Raw genomic sequence first — 24,200 nt, 5'->3', positions numbered from 1 at the left:
GAGCCTTAACATGCTCTGGAACAGGTTTCCCAGAAAGAAGGTAAGCTGAGGCAATCATTTCTTTAAGCCACTGAGAAATAGTGGGCTTAGAGGCCATGAACCCTTTGTGTGACCCTCTGATCAGAATAAACAAACGATCGGATTGCAGAATGTCATCAGTAGACTTGATATAGTGTTTCAACACCCGTTTGACATCCAAACACTTCAAATGCCGTTGCTCCTCTGACCCGGAAAAAGAACCTAACACAGGCAATACCACTGGCTGAGATACATGAAAACGAGTCACAACCTTGGGAAGAAAGGAAGGAACTGGCCACAAAACTACTGGATCGGAACAGAACTCCAAAAACGGTGATCTACACGACAGCGCCTGCAACTCCGAACCCGCCTAGCCGAAGCAACGGCCACCAAAAATACTGTCTTCAAAGTCAAGTCTTTCAGAGTACAGGACGACAAAGGCTCGATGGGAGGCTTAGTAAGAACCGAAAGAACTAAATTCAGATCCCAACAAGGAAAAAAACATTGAGACGGGGGACGAAGCAGATTAACCCCCCTCAAAAAACGCACCACATCCGGATGACTAGCTAGAGATCTCCCTTGGACACGACCACAAAAACATGTAAAAGCTGCAATCTGCACTTTAAGAGAAGCCAAAGCAAGGCCTTTGTCATAACCCCGCTGCAAAAAATCCAAAATTTGCGGAACAGAGGCACAAAAAAAGGAGACAAACTAAACTCTTTACACCACACCTCAAAAATCCTCCAGGTGCCCACATAATTCAAAGAGGTAGAATGGCGATGAGAGTGAAGCATAGTAGCAATGCTTTCTTAGTCAGCTTAGCCCTCTCAAGAGCCAGGCTGTAAGACAGAATCGACCCGGATCCGGAAAAACCACCGGACCCTGCGTCAACAGATCTTACGTGACAGGAAGTCTGAAGGGAACATCTATCAGAAGACGCCGCAGGTCAGCGTACCACGGTCTGCGAGGCCAATCTGTTGGTATTAAGATCAGACGCCCCCTGCGAGTCTCTACCTGCTGAACAAGACGTCCTATCAGAGGAAATGGAAGAAAAGCATACAGTAGACCGGTTGGCCAGGATTGAAGAAGAGCGTCCAAGCCCTGCGCTTTGGGATCCTTGCGATGACTGAAGCACAAAAGAAGTTTTGAATTGCCAGCAGAGGCCAACAGATCCATCCTGGGACACCCCCAACGATTGACCAGTTGCCGAAACGCCACTTCGCTTAGCAACCACTCTCCGGGATCGAGCAAGTGGCAACTGAGAAAATCTGCTTGAACATTTAGGACCCCTGCCATGTGAGCCGCTGATAGAGCTACCAGATGGACCTCTGCCCACTGAAACAGCAGTGACACCTCTCGCTTCAATGGTAGGCTCCTCGTCCCTCCTTGCCGATTGATATATGCTACCGCAGTGGCATTGTCTGACATCACTCGGACTGCTCCGCCCCTCAGAAGATGAAGAAAACTCTGAAGCGCCACACGAATTGGTCTGGCCTCCAATAGGTTGATTGAAAAAAATGTCTCCTGTGGAGGCCAGAGACCCTGAGCATACTGTCCCTGACAGTGAGCTCCCCAGCCTTGGAGACTGGCATCTGTCGTCACCACAGTCCAGCTGAGCTGATCCAGAGGCATACCTTTGGTCAGACTGGCCTCTTGAAGCCACCATTGAAGACTGGTCCTCACTTGGAGCGAAAGTGGTAATCTTTGATGAAGAGAATCCGCATGGGACGACCATCTCGACAGAAGTGACCTCTGAAGAAGCCTCGTGTGAGCCCTGGCTCAGGGCACCGCCTCGATCGTTGCCACCATGGATCCCAGAACCTGTAGATAGTCCCTTGCCGAAGGTCTCAAATTCTGCAAGAACTGACGAATCTGAGACTGCAACTTGAGGACACGGGCCGGCGGAAGAAACACGCGACCCTGCTTTGTGTCGAATAGGACTCCTAGATACTCTATCGACTGAGAAGGCTGAAGACAGCTCTTCTGCATATTGACTATCCAACCGAGGGACTGTAAGAATTCTACCACCCAAGCTGTCACCTGAACACTCTCGTGGTAAGACTTTGCCCGGATCAACCAATCATCTAAGTATGAATGGACAAAATGCCCTCCGTTCTGAGAGCTGCAGCTACAACAACCATGACCTTGGTAAATGTACGAGGAGCAGTTGCAAGTCCAATGGGAAGAGCCCGAAACTGTAAATGGTGACCTAGCACCGCAAAATGAAGGAAACATTGATGTGCAGGACGAATAGAAATGTGGAAATAAGCTTCTGTAAGATTAAGAGAAGTCAGAAACTCCCGGACCGGACCGCAAAGTCTCCATACGAAACGATGGCACCTTGAGAGCTCGATTGACTGCCTTGAGATCTAAAATTGGTTGGAAGGAACCCTCTTTCTTGGGTACCACAAAGTAAATGGAGTAACAGTCTTGACGCTGTTCCGCAAAAGGGACTGGACAAATCGCTCAAAGGTCTGCGAAGAGTATCCCTGACTGCTCTGGCCTTGATGCGAGAACGGCAAGGGGATTCTAGGAAAGCATCTGACAAAGGATGAGCAAACTCTAAGGCGTACCCGTCTCGAATAACCTCTAGTATCCACTGGTCCGACGTAATCTGGGCCCACCTCCCTTGAAATTGTGCCAACCGAGCACCTACTTGGACTAGAGGCTGGGCCCGCCAACCTTCATTGTTCAGGACGGGAGGAGGAGCAAAGGGAATTCCCTGCCTCTCGACCTCCGCGAAAGAACCAAGTCCTTTGGAAAAATCTGGAGCATTGTACCGGAAAAAAAACTGCCCGGCCCATGACAACCTGAAAAATTGACACAGCCAGAACCTCTGGGACGATCCTCCGGCAACCTTGGCACCTTAGCTCACTCAGGCTATGCACCAACTTGTCTAATTCTTCACCAAACAGAAAAGGACCCTTAAAGGGAAATTTACTAAGTTTGGGACTTAGAAGCCGCATCCACCGACCAGCCATGCAGCCATAGAGTATGACAGGCCGACAAGGATAGAGCCATAGACTTTGAAGAAGCCCGAAGCAAATCATAAAGAGCATCTGCCAAAAAGGCCGAACCCATTTCCAACTTTGCCACTTCAACATCAATAGCTGAAAGATCATCCGAAGAACGGTCCAAAACCCTTTCTGACCAGCAGAAACAAGCTCTCACTACTAAGGACCCACAAATTGCAGCCTGCACTGCCAGAGCAGAAACATCAAAGGAATTCTTCAGCAAAGATTCAATACGGTGATCCTGGGTATACCATGTTTTGCTTAGTAACCACGGAAACTACAGTATCCATTACTGGGGGGCGCAAAAGATCTTTATCAGAATCCGAATAAAGTCTGACCATAGATCTCGCAAGCCTAAAAACAGAATCAGCAACCTCCCACTGAGCCTGAATAATATCCCTAATATCTTGATGCATATGAAAAGACTTACCTGCTCTGCGAATACCCTTGACCAGCAAATCCACCTTTCTAGGCTCAGTCACCTGGATATCTTGGTCATCAAAACGCAAAGTAGAAGAAACCTGAGAAATAAGCTCCTGAAGGTCAAATCCTTACTACCGAAGGATCCTCCTCCGCAGGAAGACATTCTTCTGCATCAGCTGTCTGTTCCAGGTCCTCAGAAAACTGCTCCTCAGGAAACCATGCCTCCTCTTCTAAGGATAGCATTTCTTGATCATGGGAAAATGAAAAATCCTGTTAGCTATCATATAAAGCAGCCAGCCATAGGCGGTCGGTGGCCCAAATGTTTGGGGAGGCTAAAGGGGGTGGGATTAGGGGTGGGGCCAGGGGTGGAGCTTAAATCCATAATTGTCTGATAATACACAGAAAAAAAATAAGTCACAATACCTTTTATTAAATTTAGATATTAGATATGTATCATATGTCAAAGAATAAAGTGGTTGCTCAAAGCATATACTAACCACATTCGCTCAACTGCAAAACACTATGCACAACTTTGTGCAAAAACACACTCAGAACACCTTGCTGTACCATAAATATTACACTGGGCAGAACCTAATACACCAATATACCACCCATACGGAAAATGCAGACTGTCAACAATATGAAATAAGGGATCATATCACAATTCTCATGTAGATCCACAAAACACCCTAATTCATGTTTAATGTGGGATAAAATGCCATAAATAAGTAAATAAATTTAAACTTTTAATGTTGAGCACCTAATTCTCAAAGTGGACATATTCCAAACACTGCCCTCCCCTCCATCCACCCATGTCCAGCAACCCTCCTCTCCCCCCTGCCCTCCCCTCCATCCACCTATGTCCAGCAACCTTCCTCTCCCCCTCCATCCACCCATGTCCAGCAACCTTCCTCTCCCCTCCCCTCCATCCACCCATGTCCAGCAACTCTCCTCTCCCCTCCCCTCCATCCATCCATGTCCAGCCAGCAACTCTCCTCTCCCCTGCCCTTCCCTCCATCCCTCCATGTCGAGCCAATAACTCTCCTCTCCCCTGCCCTCCCCTCCATCCTCCCATGTCCAGCAACCCTCCTCTCCCCCCTGCCCTCCCCTCCATCCACCAATGTTATTACCATCTCCTTCCAGCCCCACTCTAAACGTCAGGCAGGAATCTTCCAGCCCACTCCCCCAATTCCCGACCCCCCGCTCGTCCATCCCGTCTGCCCTCAGCTTCCCCCTAGTCCTCGTTTGCTTCCTGCCGCTGCCCTACCTTTAAATATTGTATTTTTCTTCCAGTCGCGGCGCCAGCATTAAAAGCAGAAGCAGGCTTGGCTCAAGCCTTCCCTCGCATGGCTCCGCCCTCTTCTGACATATTTCCTGTTTCCACGAAGGCGGAGCCATGCGAGGGAAGGCTTGAGCCGAGCCTGCTTCTGCTTTTAATGCTGGCGCCGCGACTGGAAGAAAAATACAATATTTAAAGGTAGGGCAGCGGCAGGAAGCAAACGAGGGCTAGGGGGGAGCTGAGGGCAGACGGGATGGACGACCTGGGGAGCGGGGAAGCCTGCAGCTCGTCGCGGGGTGGGGGAAGAAGGTCACAGTTGGGCTGGGGAGGCTTAGCCTCCCCAAGTCTCTTATACGGGGCGCCTATGCAGCCAGCACCAAAAATCATCAGGGAGGGTATGGGGGGAGGGACTCGGCCCCCCGAGTGTAACACACCAAAGGCACTAAGAGACCCCCCCCATGGGCCTCTGCCTCTGTGAACCAGGTTTTTTTTTTTTTTTTTAAAGATGCACAGGACTAAATCAAAGAACCTTTACCACAAAGAGAAATACAGACTAGAAAGAAAGGACTGAGACTGAAGGGCTCACCACCTTCCACCTGCTGGAGACTGAGATTACTGGATCTTTCTCTAGCTGGCAAGGGCTCTTATTGGGCTCGCTAGAGTCACAGTTTTTTTCTCAGTCTCCACCTGCTGGAAGGCATGCACAACCCATCAGTCACATTCTGAGCCGGGCCGGAGGAACGCTAAGGAAATGTATGTGAACTTCACCCACGATTAGATTAATTCCTTTCCATGGAGTTTTTTTTTTTTTAACAAATTCACAAAAGTGAGGCACCAATTTGTAGAATTACTTCCTAAGGACTAATATACTGAAGCGCATCAAAGCAAATAGAAACATTAATGCACATTAAGCATGTGAACACATATATCATCAGTCATATAATTTAGGAAACTAGTCCATGTCAGTTCTCATTAACTTAATCCAGACTAACAGAATATTTAAAGAGCTGCACTGAATGCAAAATCATGCAACTGCGTACTGTGATTTGTACTAACCCACCAGCAATAGAAAAACTCCATGGCTAAGTCAAACTTTATCACTTACATCAGTTATGTCCCCTGCCACTATCTTCTCTATTCCCACCAGCCCATTCAATAGTATAGATTTCCTCAACCCCATGACACTAGATAAAGGATTTTGCAGACCTGATCTTACCCCCAAGCACACCCATCTCCATCAGGTGCCTCCTCCATCTCCACAAGCAGCCAACTCTGTCCAAAGTAGGGAAACAGTGGGAGGAGGAGACAGGAGGATGGCTCATCCCACCACCACTGATTTCCTAAATGGTCCCAAATGATTTTAGTAAATATATGCAGAAAGAATTTTATACTTACTTGTTACAGAAGGGTGAGTCACTTCAAAAGTCTCTAATTCAGGATGGTCCATAAACGGGAGATTTTCCTCTTGTTTAACACTCAGTGAGAACACAGAGGTTACCACTGGAAGACCTGCTATGAGAAAACATGTCAAGAAGGTTTCACCAAGGATCTGATAGTATTAAATTAGGAAACAGAGTTTAAGTCTCCAAATGTTTGATGTTAATGATCCATCTCCTGTGATGTAAAAACGCAAAGCCATTTAAAACCAAAACATCTACTTACTCTTGGTGGGATCATTCAGGTTTTCTTTTCCCTCCCATTCAAAGTGTTGAGTGAAATATTTCTCATCTTCCTTTTTAATCTTAAATATAACATCAGGATTAGCAATTGAATAACCTGTTAAGAAGTAGGAAAACAACATTTAAATTAGAACCTTCTCTGACATCTGGTTACCATCAGAAGGGAGTTACACATTGCACAGTATAGCTGAGTAGTGTGCAGCTAATAGTTGTAGTTCTAAGCCAGAAATCTGGGTGCCAAGTCCTCTCTCTGGTCTTCTGTGCCAAATTTTTCTTGGTATAGAAAAGGGAGACAGACTATGAAGCCTTCAGTTTAAGAACAGAGCAGCACCTTCTGCAGAGCCTGCTGTAGTGAGCTACTTCACTGGTTCCTGTTGGATATGGAATGACATCAGAATCCAGGTCCTAAATTTCGGGTGTCCATGGGACCTGGGAGTTTTCCGTGCTCATTGTATACTATGCTTGTGCAGTACATGAGAGAGAAGACATATTTACCTCGTGACATGAGAATGTCATGAATCTCCTTGATGATCCTCTTATACAGTTCCTTCTGCCATTCTCCTAAAATGTCCCACTCCACTTCCAAAAAATAAGCAGCAACATCCTTGAACATGATCGATGCCTGGAATAGCCAGGAGGACACATTCAGTCACACTTTCATTATGATGTTTATGTAACAGATAGTATAGACTTTGTTAGATGACCTCTGTCAATGAGATCAGATCTCTAGTACATTAGTTCCCTAATTCTATATACGGTGCTTCAACTTGCATGCACCCAATTTACATGCGTAATTTAATTGCAAAACGAGCCAATTGGCCCCAATACTTAGTCGCTAATAATCAACTTTCGGTGCAATAATTTGAATTTATGCACACATCTTTATAGTCGATATTCAGTGCGTTAATCTTTATGCACAGATCCAAAATGGGGATATGGATGTGACAGGGGCATGGGCAGGTCAGGGGGCTCCTGGAATTTGCACGGAGTTACAGAATAAGACAGATTCATGCCTAATTTAGGCCTGAGAATTTACACCAGATTTAAGTTAGCGTAACTGGCACAGATACCGGCATCAAATGTTATTCTATCAATGGCATCCAACTCTGAGCATCATTTATAGAATAAAGCTTAAGGCTCATTTGTTTTCAGCGCTATATACAGAATCTAGCCCTACATGTTCCCTTAAATATGCAATATTTTGAGCAGATATACTGTTGCTTAGAGAACACTGGAAATCTCTCATGAAGCTAAACATGACTAAAACTGAACTTCTCATTTTTCCCCCTAAATCCACCTCCCCTCTTCCCCCATTCTCTATCTCTGTTAATGGCTCTCACATCCTCCCTGTCTCCTCGGCTCATAACCTTGGAGTCACCTTTGATTCCTCTCTCTTCTTTTCTGCACATATTCAACAGATCGCCAAAACCTGTTGTTTCTTTATCTACAACATTAGCAAAATCCGCCCCTTCCTTTCTGAATACGCTACCAGAACCCTTGTTCAAACCCTTGTCACCTCTCGTTTGGATTATTGCAATTTACTTCTTACTGGTCTTCCACTCAGTCATCTCTCTCCTCTCCAGTCTGTCCAAAATTCTGCAGCACGACTTATTTTCCGCTAAAATCGTTATACCCACACTAGCCCACTCCTCAAGTCACTTCACTGGCTCCCTGTCTGCTTCCGCATACAATTCAAACTTCTCTTACTGACCTTTAAATGCATCCACTCTGCAGCTCCCCATTACCTCTCCACTTTCATCTCTCCCTACATTCCTCCCCGTGAACTCCACTCACTGGACAAATCTCTCGTCGTCCCCCTTCTCCTCCACTGATAACTCCAGGCATCGTTCCTTTTCCCTCGCGGCACCTTATGCCTGGAATAGACTTCCTGAGCCTGTAAGTCTAGCTCCATCTCTACCTGTTTTCAAATCTATGCTGAAAACCCATCTTTTCACCACTGCTTTTGGCTCCTAGCTATTACTCAATTCCCTCCCCTTGTTCCTTCTCACCCAGTACTTCCCTCGCCCTTAATTGTCTTGTCTGTCTGTATTATTTTTAGATTGTAAGCTCTATTGAGCAGGGCCTGTGTCTCTATGTCAGGTGTTCAGTGCTGCGTGCATCTGGTAGCGCTATACAAATGTTAATAATAATAATAATAATGTTGGGCTGATAAAAGTAGTTGGAAGAAGGAGAAAGTAGAAGAGATGAGAAGGAGAGAAGAATGTTGTTTGGTGTCTGAAGGCAAGAAAGTGAAGAGTGTTGGGGTCTGGGCTGAGAAGAGAGAAAATGTGTGTCTATTGATGTTACATAGTATTGTTAATATAGTTAATCCAGTATGTCAGGTACAGTTAGTATTGTGAAGAGCAGGGCCGGTCTTAGCAAGTGCGGGGTCCTATGCAGACCAATTTGATGGGGCTCCACCCTAGCCCTGCCCCCACCCTAACTCCGCCACCACCCTAGCTCCAGGGCCCACCACCCCTCCCTCCGAGCTCCAAGGCCCCCAGCTCCAGGGCTTGTCGATCCTGCAGTCAGTGCCAACTGAAAGCCATGTCTTTTTCACAAACACAGATACACCCTAATCCACTATAGAATAAGTAGTAATATTTAAACTTTCTATTTAGACAAAAATTAAACTGAACCCCCAAGATGCCAGACTCTGCATACAATGCAACACCACAGAAACAGAAAATGTCCCCTACTACTGTGCAAAATATAAAGACAGCAGATGTAAATTTGAAAACAACTAACAAATACCAATCACCACTTTACAAATTAACAAATAGAAATAAAATAAATATAGAAAATAAAATAATACCATTTTATTGAATATATTTAACTTTCAGAGGCCAAAACATCCTTCCTCAGGTCAATACAGTATAGTACTGTTACAGTATCCTATCCTGACCTGAGGAAGGGGGTTTTGTTCTCCGAAAGTTAGCCAAAATGTATTAAAATTAGTCCAATAAAAAGATTACCTTGTTTGCATGTTCTATTATAAACATTTATTAACATATCTACAATACTACTTTATCCTAAAGCAAAAAAATTTAAATATATATTTTATTTAGTTTGTTGTCTCTGGTTTCTGCTTTCCTCATCTTCTTTTCACTGTCTTCCTTCCATCCAGCATCTGTCTTCGGTCTCTCTCTGCCATCCAGTGTCGTCTGCCCTCTCTGCTGTCCCCTCCATCCAATGTCTGCCCTCTCTTCCTGCCCCTTCCATCCACCATCTGCCCCTGTCTGCCCTCTCTCTCTCCCCCATCCATTCACTGTCTGCCCTTTCTATCCCGTCCATCCACTGTCTGCCCTTTCTCTCTGCTCCTTCAATCCACCATTTGCCCTCCCTCTCCCATCCATCCAGATTTTGCCCTCCCTCTTACTCCCCCATCCAGGATCTGCCCCTCTCTCCGCCCCTTTTTTTCAGCCCCCAGTTCCAGCCCCACTATCCCACCAGTCCCCCATTTCAGCCCCAGCCCTTTTCTCCCACCAGTTACGAGCTTCAGCCCCCCAGCCACTTCTCCCTGTTCCCTTTTCAGCCCCCAGTCCCCAGTTTCATCCCCTGCCCCTTTTCAGTCTCCAGCCTCTTATCCCACCTAACCTCCTTTTCAGCCCCCAGTTCCAGCCCCCTTCATCCACATGTATTAGGGCCCCCCTTTTCAGAACCATTCTCCCACCTGACCCACGCATACCCCATTTTCCCACCAGCCCCAGCCATGGCCCCCATTTTCCCACATTGCCCCTTCTCAGATCCAGTCCCCTTCTCCCATCCAAGAACCCCAGTCCCCTCCCCACCCGTCCCCATCAACCATCCAAGAACCCCCTCTCCACCTCAGTCCCCTTCTCCCATCCAAGAACCCCAGTCTCCTCCCCACCCGTCCTTCTCCCATCCGAGAACCCCCTCCCCAGTCTCTCCCATCCAAGAACCCGTCCCCTCCCCACCCGTCCCCTTCAAGCATCCAAGAACCCCCTCTCCATCCCCTTCTCCCATCCTTGAACCCCCTCCCCACCTCAGTCCCCTTCTCCCATTCAAGAACCCCAGTCCTCTCCCCACCCGTCCCCTTCTCCCATCCGAGAACACCCTCCCCAGTCTCTCCCATCCAAGAACCCCAGTCCCCTCCCCACCCGTCCTCTTCAACTATCCAAGAACCCCCTCCCCACCCCCTTCTGCTTCTCCCATCCATGAACCCCCTCCCCACCTCAGTCTCCTTCCCATTTGAGAACCCCCTCCCCATCCCACCCTTCCCCCACCTGAGAGCCCCACACCCTTCTCCCATCTGAGTCCCTCCCCACCTACCAGCTTCATTCTCCTGCCACCCAGGCCCACCACCCTCACTGCCTTTAAAAAAAACCCAATTTGAAGCGCTGGAGTAACAGGCAGCAGCGCCTCGCGTCTGCCCTTCTACTAAAAATCTCTTCGACGACCTCATTGGGCCTTCCCACAATGAGTCCCACCCGCCCTCGCGGTAATTGGAAATTCTCCAAAGACAAGCAGGCTGATATTCTCACAAGTGGGTGACGTCACGTCGGCCCCGGAGGATTTTAAAGCAAAATCTAAAAATCTCTTTAACTGCGTTCCGTCGCGCGAGCGATCGCACCGCGCATGTGCGCACACATCTTCCCGCTCGCCGTGCGGACAGGCCCCTCAGTTCTTTTTCCGCGTCTGAGGAGACACGGAGTTCATTAGTGCTTCGTGTTTTCTTCAGGTCCTCGGAGTTAAATCTCTTTTTTTATTTTAACTTTTTATAGAAATGCTAAGTAGTAGTAGTAGTACCCCTTTGGGTGTTCTTTATTTATTTATTTTTTCCGTTTGTACTTTACTCATGGCAGGCTCATTGTGGCTTACATATACAGGTACTTTTTGTACCTGGGGCAAGGAAAGTTTAAGTAATTGCCAGAGTCACAAGGGGCTGTGCCTGAAATGAGAATCAAAACTTATAAGTATTTCTTTATAAGTTTCTTTCTTTTTTTTCTTATTAAAAAAGACTCTCGCCAGCAAAGTAAAAGAATCCATTTGTTAAAGTCCCCAAATTTTTTAAAAACTTAACAAATGGCTCTCGAGAGCTGTGAGAGCCTGCTCCAGCACACCACTCTGACTTTAAGCCTTCTACCCACTGCAACCGGATGCATCGAGTGAGTCTCCACCCGCCTCGGCGCCTCCTGCTTTGCAGGTCATTCGGGCGCATCAGCGGACATGTCTTGGGCCGGATCATCTCCCTGAGAAGTGCAAGTAGTGTCTCAAAATGACGAGACGTATGCTACTTGCCAGGGATGCCCAAAGGAGATCAATTTTTGAGTCCAATAGAGACCGATGCACGCTGGGTACAGTGATGCATCGAGTGGGTCTCCACCTGCCTCGGCGCCTCCTGCTTTGCAGGTCATTCGGGCGCATCAGCGGACGTGTCTTGGGCCGGATCATCTCCCTGAGAAGTGCAAGTAGTGTCTCAAAATGACGAGACGTATGCTACTTGCCAGGGATGCCCAAAGGAGACATCGGTGCCCAGAGCTTTGCTCCCTCTGTTATGGAGGTATCCTGGCATCAGACGTCGGTCAGTGCCGAGAGCGTTGCTCCCTCTATTATGGAGGTATCCTGGCATCGGACGTCGGTACCATCGGTACCAGGCATCATGGGTACCATCGGTACCAGATGTCATGGGTACCATCGGTACCAGGTATCATGGGTACCATCGGTACCGGGTATCATGGGTATCATCGGTACCAGATATCATCTGTACCATGGGTACCATCGATACCAGATATCATGACTATCATCGATACCAGATACCATCAGTACCATGGGTACCATCGGTACCAGGTATCATGGGTACCATCGGTACCAGATGTCATGGGTACCATCGGTACCAGGTATAATCGGTACCATGGGTACCATCGATACCAGATATCATGACTATCATCGGTACATCAGTACCATGGGTACCATTGGTACCAGGTATCATGGGTACCATCGGTACCATGTGTACCATCGGTACCGTCGGTGCCATGGGTACTATCGATACCATCGGTCCCATCTCTGTTATGGACACGGTACCATGGGTACCATCGAGTGCCATTGGTGCTAGCGCTCCTGCGGCATCTAGCTTTTCACCTGGGATTAGATCTCCTTCACCGATGCTGCCTCCGGTATTGGTGTTCGCAGCCTACTGGGTCGATTTTCCTTCACTGGAGTCGTCTGGAGAGTCAACTTCTCGACCCCATCCTAGAGGTTACCGGGCTTCCATGTTGGACGGGTTTGGATCTGAGCTGCTCTGTCTGAGTTGTTAGTTCAATTCAATTATGGCTCATCTGATGAACATGAAAGTCATGGGGTTTTCTCTGCTGAGAATTCTCTAGATCTTCTATCTGTCTCGACACATTACAGTGGAGATTGTGAATCAGCCCAAGGCCCCAGATGCTCGAGGTCCTGGACTATCCATCTTCACCTAAGTCTTCTACAACATGATATAAGAAGACTGAATCCCAGTATCGGATCCACGGGGAACCCAGTTTCATTGGGCCTCAGTTACCTCATGATTCTGCGGTGGTGGATTCTGCTCTCAGAATAGATAGCAGTTCTAAAAACTTGCTTAGACGCCCCCGGGGCCAGAGCATACATCCTTAGCCTATTTTGGGAGAACGGCGTACCAGGCTGGCATGATCGCATCCAAAATCGAGTCCTGCTAGATCTTTATGAGCATTCCCACCGGAGCAGGCTAAACCTTTTCAACGGTGTGTCGCAGGTTCCTGTCCAGGGGCATTTTCGACACTTATAACATCTAGATTTCTGCTCTGGGTATAGTGATGCGCAGACTCTCATGACTGCGTGCCTCTCACCTGGAGGAGGGGACTCAGCAGAAAATTGTAGATATTCTGTGCATACACTTCCTCATCTTGGAAGTTCTTTAAAGGGAAGAGAAGTTTTCCTTGTGCCTTAAGGGATCGTACGTATACTCCTGCTTCTCGACAGCCGGTTCAGGCTATGCCACAGCACGCTCGTTCTAGTCAACAGCGTACACCTAATCAGGCCCCTGCAGCTACTCCGCAAAAACCAGGGACGGGTTTTTGACTGGCTCCAATTCAGCATAGCCACCATAAAATTTAAAAAAAAAAAAAATGTCCATACCGGCTAATCTGCCTGTCGGGGGGAGGTCTATCAATCTGGAATCAAACCCTCCACATTGCTCATTGGGAGCTTAATCCTTTAGCTTCCATCACAAGTGGGTACTTGCAGAGGAACTCTCCGCCTTTCTCAGCGCCAATGCAGTCGAGCCCGTCCCACCAGGGCAAGAAGGGTTGAGATTCTATTCCAGGTGCTTCTTTGTGGGTTGCGTCCCATCATAGACATAAGGGGCCTACACAGATATTTGGTTCAGGATGCTTTCCCTGGGCATCCTTCTTCCCATACTTCAGGAAAACGATTGGCTATGCTCTCTGGACTTACAGGATACTTATACCCAGTTTGCGTCCAGAGAATGTTTTCCTAGTGCCTGGCTGTTGTTGCAGCGTCTCTTCATGGACTGGGAGTGCATGTGTTCCCTTAACACGATCATTGCCCGTCTCAACAGATTACAGCACAGTAAATATTGAGACTTCTAGGCACATGGCTTCCACAGTTCACGTAACTCCCATGGCACATTTACACATGACATCCGCTCAGTGCATCCTAGCTTCCCAGTGGTATCAAGTTCAGGGTATCTGGAGGATGTGACCCAACTGTTCACCAGTTTTCAGAATTCTCTTCAGAGGTGGTCAATTCTCTCCAATTTGATTCTGGGGCATCCCTGCCAACTTCCTCAGCCACAAAAGCTGCTGACGAAGGTTGCATCCCTCCTGGGGTCGGCTATCCAACCAAATTATTCTAATTCAACCAAACAATCGGGTTGCGATGTACTCGATAACAAAAGGGTACTGCATCTTGCCCTCTGAGTCAGGATGCCATGCAGATGTAGCGGTGGGCCCGCCAACGCGGCATGTTTTCTCCAAGCCACTTATCTAGTTGGCGTAAACAGCAGTCTGGCCGACAGGCTGAGCAGGATAATGCTACAGTCATGGTTGTTGAGCGTGACTGTAGCTCGAAAGATCTTCCGGGAGTGAGACACCCCCTCAGTGGATCTTTTTGCCACTTAGTCCAATCACAAAGTCCCTCAGTCCTGTTCCAGGCTGCAGGTTCACGGTAGGCTAGCATCGGATGCCTTTCTCCTTCATTGGGGGACAGGCTTTCTGTATGCGTATCCTCCCATACCTCTGGTGGAAAAGGCTTTGCTGATTCTCAAGCAAGATTGTGGAGCCATGATTCTGTTCGGTCCCTTCTAGCCGCGTCAGATATGGTTCCCTCTTCTTCTGGAGTTGGAATGTTTTTCAGCTCTCATTACGCAGAACGAGGGGGCACTTCTACATCCCATCCTCCAATCTCTGGCTCACACGGTCTGCATGGTGAGAGTATGGATTTCGTTGAGTCTTCCAGAGAGTGTCTCCCGGGTCTTGCTTGCTTCCAGAAAAGATTCCACGAAGAGGTGTTATTCTTTTTCATGGAAGAGGTTCGCCGTCTGGTGTGACAGCAAGGCCCTAGATCCTGCCTCTTGTCTTATACAGACCTTGCTTGAGTTCTTTCTACACCTGTCTGAGTCTGGTCTCAAGACCAACTCTGTCAGTGTCCATCTTCGTGCAATAAGTGCTTATCATCAACATGTAAAAGGTCAGCCTTTAGCTGTCCACTTCATGAGAGGTTTACTTCTCCCCCAATAGAGAGAATTCCTTGTATATGTCTAGGGGGGGGGGGGGGTTTCTGTTGGGCTTAGCACCCCCAATAATTTTGAAAATTGGCTCTTATGCTTCGGTCAAAGCCCTTATCAATCCTTCTTCAATATCTTGGGGTCTCAATGTCGTTTTCATCCAGCTGCTGAAAGCTCAATTCGGGCCACTGAATTCCTGCCATCTGAAGTATTGGACCTGGAAGGTCATTTTCCCTGATAGCTATTCCTTGAACTCGTAAGGTCGGTGAGCTTCAGACTCTAGTAGCTCAAGCGCCTTACCTTACTTTTCATCTTAACAGAGTAGTTCTCCGCATGCAGCCAAAGTTCTTACTGGCGGTGGTATCGGAGTACCATCTGATCCAGTCAATTGTCTTGCCAACATTCTCTCTCCCTCATCTTACAAGCCCTGGCAAAAGCAAGCTGCGCTCTTTTTACGTGGAACGGACGAGCCCCCTCAGACAGTCCGCCCAGTTGTTTATTTCTTTTAATGCCAATAGAGAGGAGTTGCTGTCGGAAACCGCACCATTTCTTCTTGGCTAGCAGATTGCATTTCCTTCGTTTTGTCCAAGCTGGACTGACTCTAGAGGGCCATGTCACGGCTCACAAACTTAGAGCCATGGCTGAGTCGGTGGCTCATTTAAGATCAGTCACTATTCAAGAGATCTGCAAAGCTGTGGCGTGGTCATCAGTCCACACATTCACATCTCACTACTGCCTTCAGCAGAATAGCCAACGTGTCAGTCGGTTTGGGCAGTCGGGGCTGCAGAACTTATTTGGGGTTTAGAATCCAACTCCAACCCTCCTAGGCCCATTTTTGTTCTGTTCCAGGCTACACTCATTTAGATGTTTCTTCCTTTCAGGTCAATTTTTATTCTGGCCTCGCCGTTGCGAGACTCAATTGACCACTGTTTGTTGTGTTGTGTAAGCCTGGAAGCTAGGGATACCCCCCACTTGTGAGAATATCAGCCTGTTTGTCTTTGGAGAAAGAGTAGTTACTTACCTGTAACAGGTGTTCTCCGAAGACAGCAGGCTGCATATTCTCACAAACCCTCCCACCTCCCCTTTTGGAGTTGTCTCCTTCATCTTTTGGATTTAACTGAGGGGCGTGTCCGCACGGCGAGCGGGAAGATGTGTGCGCACATGCGTAGTGCGATTGCTCGCGCGACAGAACACAGTTAAAGAGATTTTTAGATTTTGCTTTAAAATCCTCCGGGGCCGACGTGACATCACCCACTTGTGAGAATATGCAGCCTGCTGTCTTCGGAGAACACCTGTTACAGGTAAGTAACTACTCTTTACCTCAGAGGAGGGCGGAACTCAATGTGGGAAGGCCCAATGATGTCGTCGAACAGATTTTTAGTAGAAGGGCAGACGCGAGGCGCTGCTGCCTGTTACTCCAGCGCTTCAAATTGGGTTTTTAAAGGCAGGACAGGACGAGCAGCGACGGGAGCGGACTCGGAGCACCACCACCCGCTGACATCTGGGGCGGACCACCCCCACCAAGGTTGCCAGGTGGACAATTTTTTTCCCACCCAAAACAGCCTAAATCCAGCCCAAACTCAAACCCCGCCCCCGACACCCCCACCCCTGTCATCACCCCGCCCCCCGCCGTCATCAACCCCACCCCCGCCGTCATCGTCCCCGCCCAGAACGTCATCGGCCCCGCCCCCCGCGGCCGAAAAAAACGCCCAAAAACAAAAAAAGAAGCCCAAAAAACCGCAACCCGCCGCGGGCAAAAATTTCCCGCGGCGGGTCGCGGAAAACCGCCCACCTGGCAACACTGGCCCCCACCACCACGTCGCCGTCGCGCGTTGTTGAACTTCGGAGGGAGGGAGAGTGGTGCTCGGGCGTTAGGGGCGGGGCGACCTGAGGCGCGCTGCGCGGGGCCCCCCTGAGCGCGAGGAGGCCCTGTGCGGCCGCCTCGCCTTAAGACCGGCCCTGGTGAAGAGATTGGTTAAGGGAAGAAATGTATACATGAGAAGAGAAGAGAAAAGAATTTCTTGCCTGATCAGAAGAAACTTGGGCAGACATTTCTCTTCTGTTTTCCCCGCTGAATTCTGCAGCTGCTGGGATGGATTCAGGCAAGAGATTTCCCTTTTCCTGGAAGGATGAATAAAACAGGAGGAGGATAGACTGATCCCTAAAGGTCTCAGATAAATTCCTTCTTCTCCCTCTCTACAGATCAGAAATAAGATAAAGCTTTCTTTTCTTCCGTGTCTATTCCGCACTTTGCATCCTGCAGACAAATGAGGAACAGAAAGTAGCAGTCATGCTCAGAGCACTTCATCCCTTCCCCTTGCTGAGGTCATCTAGGGTATGCCACTTCCTTAAGATAGATCTCTACAAGTCAAGGAAGGAGGTTAATGCATGAGCCTATCTCAAATCTGGCCCAAGGAGGAGGAGTGTATGAGCTTATTATATGGGCTAAACCAGTAGGCGCAGATTGCCACCATTTTCATTCACCCAAAACAATAGCAAAAGATTAGAAATAACAGACTGGCTATGGGTGGTCCATCTGAAAAAAAGTCTAAAGCTGTTCCAGTTGGATAGGCAGTACCTTAAAATGTGGAAGACAAAAGATTTTTTTAAATTTATTTGACAACTTTATAAATTTATTTGAAAGCTTCCCATAGGTAGATAATAAGATGATACCTTTTTTATTGGACGTAATACATTTCTTGATTAGCTTTCAAAGGTTGCCCTTCTTCGTCAGATCAGAAATAAGCAAATGTGTTGGCAGATAGTATATATAAGAGAAACATCAAAGCATCTGATGAAGAAGGGCAACCTTCGAAAGCTAGGTAATCAAGAAATGTATTAAGTTATGTCCAATAAAAAAGGTATCATCTTATTTTCTTTTCCATGCTTTATTTTGTTTGATTTCTATTGATAACCTTTAAGAGTGGACTAACACGGCTACCACACCTCTCTACATAGGTAGATATAAATAGGAAATTATTGTAGCTTGTAGAAACAGCACTTAAAAACTCTGTATTTTGTGTTCGTTTTCCTACACTTTTCTATACAATACAGATGGCCAAATTTCAGTGATGAAATCCTGTTTACTGATCGGTTCATTGTAACTTATTTATTTAATTAATACATTTATAAGCCGCCTATCCAACCATCTAGGCAATGAACCATAAAACACTCATAAAATGCACAAACTGTACAAAAAAAAAACCCTTACAAGCAGCCAAACCTCAGCAAGCCTCAATATCCACCCATCAGTCAAACACCTTACAAAACAATCAGGTCTTTAACAGCTTCTTAAATTAAGATGTAGATACAAGTTGTCAGACGGCCAGCCAGCTACCAGATGGGCCAGACAGCTGCCCAGGGTTACAGAAATAAGGGAATGGTGAAATAGCTGTGGTAGGTGCCCAAGTCCTCAGTTGGTTGCATAATTGTTTTCGGGGCTGCCTCTGTGGAGGTCCTCCCTACCCCCCACCCCCACCCAAGGTGGTCAATAGAATCCAGAAGCAGCTGTACTGCATTGCTGCAGGAAACACAGGTCAGTGCTAGGGCAGTGCTGTGGCATGGCCCACACACCCAAGAAATGTGACCTGGGGGAAGGAGGCTGGACAGAGTGCTGCATTAGTACAGAGCAAGGCTGTATCAGTAATTGGAGGAGTGGCCTAGTGGTTAGAGTGGTGGGCTTTGGTCCTGGGGGACTGGGTTCGATTCCCACTGCAGGCACAGGCAGCTCCTTTGGGCAAGTCACTTAACCCTCCATTGCCCCAGGTACAAATAAGTACTGTATATAATATGTAAGCCACATTGAGCCTGCTATGAGTGGGAAAGCGCGGGGGTACAAATGTAATAAAAAATTTTAAAAAATAGCAGGGGCTGGCCCGGCAGCAAGAAGGGAAGTGTGGAAATGCAGGACACAGTGAGGAGGCTGGGAAGAAGAGATGAAATGTTAGACCTCTAGGGAGTGGTATTGAGGAGGGGGAGGTGTCCAACCTAGGGGGGGGGAGTAGGGTCCACTGCAGAGGTATCTTTCTAGGGTGCCTCAGCCATCATCACTGCTGTCACTAATACATACCCAGCCCTTGCACCTGCTGTCATAGGTACATAGACTCATGATGACCCATGATGACCACACCTAGAGAGGCCAGTATATACTACTACTACTACTTAACATTTCTAGAGCGCTACTAGGGTTACGCAGCGCTGTACAAATTAACGAATAAGGACGGTCCCTGCTCAGAAGAGCTTACAATCTAAAGGACGAAATGTCAAGTTGGGGTAGATGAGATTTCCTGAGAAGAGATGTAGTGATTAGGTGCCGAAGGCAACATTGAAGAGGTGGGCTTTGAGCAATGATTTGAAGATGGGTATATATGGCATGTGATGGCACACACACTCTTCTGACTCACCATTTCACCCTATGCTAAAGCAACCACACAGATCCTTCTGTAGAGCCAGTTCTACCAGGCTCTTTCATTGCTCCAGTAAAGCACAATGCAAATGTTACTCATAGCCCACATATACCCAATGCAATGCTATCACAGCAGTCTGTTAGCCAACATCCTGATATAGAAGAGCTTCCTGTATCCCCAACCAGCCATAATCCAGCCCACACTGTCCAAACACAAATGCCTCACTCATTCAGCATGGGTTGCCAAACAGTCTACTGCTGTCAAACACACACTTTCCAGGCCAGCTCCACAGAACCTGGTAGCAGGAGCAGCTACATCACATCTAACCATCTATATGAGGGCTGCACCGGCAGAGTGTACAACCGGAACTGAGAAAGTGCACAACAATGTAACACACCCATGCTAGGTCCCCTGAATACATACATTCAGGAGACTAAAATACAAATCAACCTATGCATCCAGTTTTTCCTACATCAGCACACAACTATGGAATGCACTACCAAAAACCGTGAAAACCACGTACGACCACCTCCAGGAAAACTAAAAACCCACCTGTTTCAAAAGGCTTACCCCACTAATCCAACTTAAATACCTGAACTCCGCGACACTATAACACCACAGTCCGTACTGATCACCAAACAATCTCATCTGTTCTTACTATCCTCTTTATGGTCCCAACACGTGTGTCTTCATGTGGTCCCTACCCTACTTAACCATTATTTGTATTTGTTTTACTCTGGAGTCTATCAACACCTTTCCGGTACCATGTAAGCCACAGTGAGCCTGCAAATAGGTGGGAAAATGTGGGGTAAAAATGTAGCAAATAAATACATACATACCTGTGAAGATTTCTTGGTCCACCCCTACTCCTTGATTTATTCCTATGTGGTCCTTAGCAGATTTGGTATCTCACACTGCGTGCAGTGATCGCTCACAATTCAATTTGTTCCTCTGATGCCACACCATTGGCTTATTGGATGGTTTGATTTCTTTACTTTTTGACTTACACTGAGATTTTGTTTTACTCCTGAAGCAGGTGCATGTTGCACTGAAACACAGGACTGTGTCGAGTCATCTCGTTAAGTGTTTAAATTTAAATTTATTCTAATCTGCCCTTATCCAGGGCGGGGTACAAAGAAACATCTACTGTAATAAAACTCACCCTCAACGTTCTGAGGACACTGACGTCAGTGAAGCCAAGCCCTGACTTCCTTCAAAAAGGTTTGAAGGTTCGTGGTGGTGAAGCCACCAAAATCACTCCAGGCCCCGCCCTCGAGGGCAGAGCAATGGCAGAACAACGAACGGGTTGGCCAGGGAGGGAGGGGGGGTGTTGGCGACGAAAACCTTGCTAGCGCCAGTTTCATTTGCTCTGAAACGGGCCTCTTTTACTAGTATATAATAATAAAAACAAAACATTTGTATAAAATACAAGTTGATTGCTAATAAACATATCGTGTTGGAACTACATTGGTCTGCCCTCTTTTCTTTTTATATTTCAACATTTTTATTGATGACAAAGATAACTACATCCAATATCTGACAGAAACTTAAATGCCACCAGCAAACTTTCAAAATAGAAATACAATGATAAAGTCCATCATCAATCTTTTTGACAGTTTCACCCAACCCCCTTAACCCTCCCTCTTTCCTCTCTACTTGTCATTTTTAACCGTTTTTATTGATGAAATCTCCAAAAGTACCAATCCACCTAAACATAACATTCTCAAAATAATTATACAAAACTCAGTGGAACAGCACTTCAACCATGCAACATTGCGTACAGCCATCCCATTTTGAAATACAACATTTATCCCTCCCTCCCCCCAGGCCCTATTCTATTTTTACTGTTTATGTTTTAACTATTGTTATGAATGAAGATGCATTATTTGCAATTCTTTGTTATACAATAAAAGTTTGATAACAGATAATTCTATCTTAACCCATAAACTTCCATATTAAACTCCAATAATTGTGTCTCGTGATTGCTCTGTATTTTATTACCTCATTTAAGTCTCAACAATGTTTACCGACGAGACTGCTGAATGTTTTTCTTCAATCAAAACTTTTCCAAGCTATTATGGCATGTAACCCTTCAATTTACATAGTATCTTACCTTTTTCAAAACTATTTCCCCTCCCTCCCACCCGCACCTCCCTCCCTCCTCTTAAACCAACTTTTAACTTCATGGCATCCCTCTCCCTCTCCCCTCAGTATACTTATCAGAGTGTAGGTGAACGTGACCGGATTCCTCTGGCACTTTCCCCCATTTCTGAGGCGGTCTACTCAAACTATGCATACTCCACTAACCCCTCCCATACCTTAAAGTTTTAGCCTCTCTCTCCTTCTATCTCATGGCTCGGTCAGATTATTGAGCACTGCACTTCGTGCTTTATGAGAGATTTCTTGCAAGTATCTGTTCCAAATGGAAATGAATGCTTTTCTTTTCTTTTCTTTGGGGTACCTCTTGCTGCTCTAGCCTCCCATAACATCAACTCATGAAATTTATTCCTCCAAAGCCAGATGGTGGGTGGTTCCTCTTGCATCCAATGTCTCAATATGCATTTTTTCCCCACTGCATACGCCTTACCCAGCAGGAGATCCGTGCTCTTACCTGAAAGTTCGTAGGCTCCCCTTTTATTTAGTACCACCCCTCTCCAAGAGGGGATTAACCTGTACCCTACTAGAGTCTCCAAATAATTATGGAGCCTTTTCCAAAAGATTTTCACCTTTACACAACTCCAAAATGCATGCAACAATGTATTTCTCCCTCGTCTGCATTTTACACACTGCGCCTCCGGCGCCCAACCGGCTCTTGCTGCTTGTGTCTGTGCTATGTATCCCCTGTGTATTATTCTGTATTGACTCTCCTGCAGCTCCGCCCCACCCACTTGTTTTGGGATATCTTTTATCAATTTTGCAAAATTTACCCCTTTCAATTCATACCCCAAAACTTTGCTCCATGCCTCTGTTAATGCTTTATAGTTTCGGGGCTGGCAGAGCGACAGCAGTGCCCGATGCAAACTGGATATAGACACCTGGCCACGTGCGTCCCTTTTTAAAAAATCTTGCAGTTTTTGGCCCAATTTTGAGCCCAATGCCTCTTGGTCTAAGCTATGCCAGTAATGATGTAACTGTCTATATGTAAAGTAATCTGTGTTGGTTAAAGACAGTCTCTGCTGCAGGTCTGTAAATGTGTATAATCTTCCCTCTTCATTTGCTATATGTTCAATTAGAGTGATTCCCATGTCTGACCATCTCTTAAATATCCGAGCTTCCAGTCCAGGCAGAAAACCTCCATTTCCCCGAAGTGGAAGCTGATCGCTAATGTTTGGGTGTTGATTCCAAACTGTCATAAGAAAGCGCCAAATCTGTCTTAGGGGGTGTAACAATATACTTTTCTTACACATTGGTGGTAGCTCTTTGGTTTGGGCCTGTAACAAAAAATTTATGTGCCAAGGTGCATATAATGCTTCCATATCATCATGCTGATCAATCCATAGACTGGTGGGTTGTGTCCATCTACCAGCAGGTGGAGATAGAGAGCAAACTTTTGCCTCCCTATATGTGGTCATGTGCTGCCGGAAACTCCTCAGTATGTTCTCTATCTCAGCAGGTGGTGGTCACACACAGCAGCAGCTCTGGCTAGGTCTCCAAGCCTAATTTTTAGGTTTTGTTGAGTACCTGGGGTTGAGGGCTCTTCTTGAGCAAGTGCAAACCTGGTGGCGCCAGGTCCCTCCTTTTCTCCCCCCTCCCGCTGGCTCCGTTAAAAAAAAAAAAAAAATTTTTGGACGTCCTTAAAGGCGTTTATTTCGACGTTTATTGCAGCTACTCACTGGGACACCAGGTCGTTACAGCTCGGAGCAAGAAGCAGGTAATTTTACCTTTTTATAGCGGGCAGGGGGTTCCCCGATCGATCTCCACGTGGCCTATGGCGTCGGAGGGCGAGGGCGCGAAGAATCGCTCCCCGGACCGCGTGTGCGTTTCTAGCGGGGATGCGGGGGTCTTAAAGTCTGATTCGCCCTTGTTGGGGGTCAGTTTGGAGGCCGGTCAGTGTCCCGGTTCTCCCTCCGGCGCGGCGGTTTTTCCCGCCATAAACGCCCATCCCCCGCTGCTCGCCTCCGCCATCTTGGCCGGCCACTCTGCTCGGACGGCTTCTTCTTGGACCGCCCTTGAGCTGGGAGACGTTAATGCCATGGCCGCCCTTGATTTGGGCGACGGCAAAAAAGCGGCTAAAGTTAAGCGCCGTTCTTCCCGCGCGGCTCCTTCACGGAGTGTCGCGCCGGATGCCATCTTGGATGCGCAGCATGTTTCTCCCCCGCTCTTGCGAGCGCCGGTTGAGGGTGCGTCTAGGGCTGTGGCCCAGGCTGCTGAAGTGCACAGTCTGGGGGGTTTCTCCCCCGAGTTTATTTTGCTGCTGCATCAGGCCTTCCTTATGCAAAACGCTGCCCCTGCTCCCTTGTCTGATAAAGGGGTTGAGGCCCCTGGAAGTAAACGCCCTCGGGTGGATTCCCAGGCCTTAGAGGACTTTGTCTCCTCTGATGTAGATGAGGGCAGCGTATCTGAGTTCTCCCAACGGTCCTTTGGGGATTCCTTGGAGGAGACGGATTCCCGCTCGGATGGAGCGGATGACCCCTCTGCAGCGCGGATCTTTCGCTC

General features: G+C 47.3%; 1 protein-coding gene across 1 annotated transcript; it reads right to left on the bottom strand.

Annotated features, from left to right (window-relative positions):
• Positions 1–3,575: 3,575 nt before the first annotated feature.
• LOC115463694 (zinc finger protein 398-like) lies at positions 3,576–17,377 on the bottom strand. The gene is made up of 5 exons (XM_030194450.1): positions 17,164–17,377; positions 6,909–7,035; positions 6,397–6,510; positions 6,130–6,243; positions 3,576–3,700 (listed from the first exon to the last, which is right to left on the bottom strand). Exons 1-5 carry the CDS (start codon positions 17,188–17,190, stop codon positions 3,576–3,578), a joined length of 507 nt encoding a protein of 168 aa, XP_030050310.1. The 5' UTR covers positions 17,191–17,377.
• Positions 17,378–24,200: the final 6,823 nt, after the last annotated feature.

This window comes from Microcaecilia unicolor, chromosome 1 (assembly GCF_901765095.1).
Source record: "Microcaecilia unicolor chromosome 1, aMicUni1.1, whole genome shotgun sequence".
In the NCBI taxonomy this organism is placed as follows: domain Eukaryota; kingdom Metazoa; phylum Chordata; class Amphibia; order Gymnophiona; family Siphonopidae; genus Microcaecilia; species Microcaecilia unicolor.
Note: the sequence above shows the minus strand (reverse complement) of the source record. Positions and strands in the feature narration are given on the sequence as shown.